This window comes from Chlorella variabilis (assembly GCF_000147415.1).
Source record: "Chlorella variabilis unplaced genomic scaffold CHLNCscaffold_206, whole genome shotgun sequence".
Classification (NCBI taxonomy): Eukaryota; Viridiplantae; Chlorophyta; class Trebouxiophyceae; order Chlorellales; family Chlorellaceae; genus Chlorella; species Chlorella variabilis.
In genome coordinates, this window is record NW_005434923.1 from 1 (window position 1) to 3,429 (window position 3,429).

General features: G+C 61.3%; 1 protein-coding gene across 1 annotated transcript; it reads left to right on the top strand.

Annotated features, from left to right (window-relative positions):
- The first annotated feature begins 1,505 nt into the window (after window positions 1-1,505).
- On the top strand, window positions 1,506-3,101 carry CHLNCDRAFT_59495 (hypothetical protein). The gene is made up of 5 exons (XM_005842609.1): window positions 1,506-1,697; window positions 1,920-2,326; window positions 2,440-2,499; window positions 2,646-2,708; window positions 2,843-3,101. The coding sequence occupies exons 1-5, from the start codon at window positions 1,582-1,584 to the stop codon at window positions 2,953-2,955; spliced, it is 759 nt and encodes a 252-aa protein (XP_005842666.1). The 5' UTR covers window positions 1,506-1,581; the 3' UTR covers window positions 2,956-3,101.
- Window positions 3,102-3,429: the final 328 nt, after the last annotated feature.

A 3,429-nucleotide genomic window follows, 5' to 3' on the forward strand; every position in this document is an offset into this window, starting at 1 on the left:
TGCGCCAGACAGCTGTATAGCCTGCCTCATGCCCCTNCCACGCCCGCAGCACCCGCCTGCAAAAGCATGCCTCTTAAAGCTGGCTGTGGGCAGCAAGCTGCGACAGTCTGCCCCCAGCTTGCCCCCAGCTACAGTGCCTGCCAGCCAAAGGTGGCAGTGAGCAGCTGGCTGGAACAGCCTGCCCCAGCCCCCTGCCAGCCTCTCACCATCGTGTAAGGACGGCCGGAGGCTGAGGGCGCAAACAAGGCAGTTCATCATGGGCTCCACATGCCGGTGTTTGCAAATGCACCGTTGTGCAATCCCACACCAGCGTTCAAACACATGCGCCGCTGCAGCCAGGTCCTCATCACCCAGCGGCAGGTCGCGGCCGTAGTCAGGCTGCAGCGAAGTGGCCATCAGGTGGTGGATTTGCACGTAGGCTGCACTTGGGGTTCAAGAAGGGCAGCACACGGGAGTGTCAGCCAACTGTGAGACAGTAGCCGCCCTTGCTTGGGGCTGAGATGGACATAAGAGCCCCACAGCACACATGGAAGCAGCAGCTGTACACTTGGCATCTGCACAGAAATGACCGCAGTGCGACAGTAGCAGGTAGAAGTGGTGGGCGGGCCAGGGCGCCACAAGATGCAATGCTCTTACCGTGCGCCCCCACGCCGTTGAGCAGTTGCAGCAAGCGGAACTGCCTGACAAGCTCCACATCAAGCAGCTTGGTGTTATTGACTGGCGCAGTCGGCACACAGCTGATCTGGAGAGGGTGCACGGTGATATTGGGGCGTCCATGCGTCTTGCACTCCCATACCGGCAACGTGAGCCTGCCCACCACGCCGAGCGGCCCATAAAACACAGCTGCCTGGCTGCCCGTCTTGTGCAACTCACAGCAGCTGCCATTTTCTGCTGCTAAGTGGCAAGGAAGCGGCTCCATGCTGGCCAGCTGGGCTTGCCGCTGCTGGAGCTGCTGCTGGCGCTCCTGCCGCTGCTGCGCCGCCCGGCCCGGCAGAGAGGCCAAGAAGGCATCCACGTCCGCTCCGAGCCGAGCCTCCCAGTGATCACGTTTGCGTCCTTGCCGGTCGCCCCAGCCTAAGAAGCCGCTGGGTGCTCGCTCATCCTCGTTGTCATCCCTCTCACCCCGCCGCCTGGCCTGCCCTGGCACATTGAAGGGAGCTTGTTGTCCTGGTCTACTTGCACGGGATCTTTTTGGCTGTGGCCCGTCTAGAGGCCTGGGGGCCGTGGTCTTGCTAACCACCTTCACCCTAAAGTGGTGGCTCATGTCCTAGAAAGCATATTACGGTTGCTGGGATGCCAACAGAACAAACGGGAGGGAGAATGATGCATGATTGAGGATGATGTCCCCAATGACCCTCCAGGTGGGGGGCCATCATGCCCATCATGGGGCACATCCTTACCGGGAGGCCTACCTGCATCAGGGGGCAACACATCCAGCGCGCCACGAGGACATTCGCGCTGCCCCGCTCATTCCACTATTTTCAAGGCAAATGCAACTAATTTCAGGCCAACTGGGACCCCTAGTTGAGAAGCACCCACTGCAGAACCCCTCCGAAGCTACCTGAAATTCCAAACTCTAGAATGGCGCCAAAACGCGTGCGTTTCGCTGTTGAGGAGCCAGTGGAGGACCGTGACTCTGTTTTAAAACGCGCGTTTATACTGCCGCGCAAGCTTACACTGGCAGTGCACAGCCACAGGTGGGGCTCTCCACAAATGTTGCATGGCACTCTTGCGGCCCGACCCTCCTGCTCCTGCTGCCCAATGGTTGCGACAGGCCTGCTGCACCGTCAGCCCGCCCTTGGACTCGGGCCATTAGCGGCGGCGCGGCGGCGGCGGCCGCTGGGCGGCCGCCAAGGGGAAGGTGGCGCAGCGGGAAGACTGCTGCGCCCCACTAAACTGCTCCGCCATTGGCTCTGCAGAATGTCATCAGAGGAACAGATCGCGCAGGTGTTGCAGGAGAACGCAACCATGCGCCAACAACTGCTAATTTGCCAGGCCAGGGTGCGAGAACAGAACATGCAGCTGCGCATTCGGGATGGTAACATAGAAGATCTGCAGAGCCGTCTACAGCAGGTGCAGCGGCACTATGACGACCTGCGGCAGCACGACGACTACCTGGCGCAGAAGAAGCGCAAGCGCGACGACGACGCAGCTGCGGCGGCGACAAAGGAGGTGCAGGAGCTGGTGAACCGCGTGCAGGATGTGGAGCAGCAGCTTGCAGCCTGCAGAGCAGACCTTGCTCAGCGCCGCCTCTCAGGCGCCGGCTCCGCTGAACCACGCCAGCAGCAGCAGCAGCAGGCGGGCGGCGGCGGGGCGCAGCCGCCGGGTGAGTGTCGAGGGTTTCCTCTTGTGGGGGTGAGCTACATTGAAACCTGGCGCAGAGTTTCTTGTTTTTTTGTGGAGTTTCTTATTACGTTGCAGGCTTGTCCTTATGTGCAGTTGCCGCTGCGCAGCCAGCTGCCGAGGGTGGCGGCGGCCATGCGCAGGGGTCGGGCGTAGGTGAGGGCCTGGGCCAAATGATTGAGGGCTGCCTCGCTAGCGCTGCTGATGGTGATTCGCTGCTGATGGCAGATTTGTAGAGTGAATGTTACTATTGTTATGTATGGACGTCTGGTTTTGAAGGCTCGACCTCTCCCTGTTTGCAGCCGCCGCTGGAGCGCCGCCAGCTGCGGGGTCGGGCAGCGGCGGCGCAGGGCCACCTGGTTCGGGTGAGAGACCTGCTTCGAAGCTCTTCCGCTGGTGTGGTGTGCTTGCAATGCAGTAGCGCGTGAGATGGCCGGTTTGGCTGCTACGCACGGCAGCCACACAATGCCCCTGCTCTTTCTGCCCCTTGCAAATGCAGACACGGTTGAAGGCGCCGCCGCGCTGGCGGCCATGCAAAATGCCCCGCACGATGGCGCGCCTGCGGCACCGAACCCGCAGGAGCCCTCGCTCAAGCCCCCATCGTCCTCGTAACTGTCGCTCTAGGTTTCCCGCTCCGCACATGTGTTGCAAAGTCTGCTGTTGAATCGCCGGATACCCCACCTCCTCGCTTCACCAATTCCTGCCTGTTGGGCGGCGCCGCCATCTGCTGAATGCATAGTGTAATTGTCAAGTTTTGCAGTTGGAAGCCAGTCTGCGGTACGTGCAAGTGCTGGGATTGTGCAGTTGGGGCCTCTTACTGGGGTTGGTTTGTATCGTATCACCAACCATTTGTACTCATTGAAAAACATAGACACAGCCAAATTGGAGGGCAGCAGTCCGCCGCCCCCGTCGCCAGCGCTACTCGTGCTCCCGGTCGTGTGGCTCGCAGTGATGCACGCTAATGCACACTGAGGTGGCGGAGGGTGAGGCAGGGCTCCAGTCAGGGCTGGCGCTGCCGCCGCCAGCGGCCATGGCGGCAGCCCCGACCCTTGTCGGCGTTGCTGCGCTGCAACGCCAAAGATGCTG

Excerpts from the sequence above, each read along its gene's own strand:
- CHLNCDRAFT_59495 (XM_005842609.1), top strand. The coding sequence starts at position 1,582 with ATGGCGCCAAAACGCGTGCGTTTCGCTGTTGAGGAGCCAGTGGAGGAC. Across the intron at positions 1,698-1,919 it reads CTGGCAGTGCACAGCCACAG|AATGTCATCAGAGGAACAGA; the intron begins GTGGGGCTCTCC and ends TTGGCTCTGCAG. Across the intron at positions 2,709-2,842 it reads CGCAGGGCCACCTGGTTCGG|ACACGGTTGAAGGCGCCGCC; the intron begins GTGAGAGACCTG and ends TTGCAAATGCAG.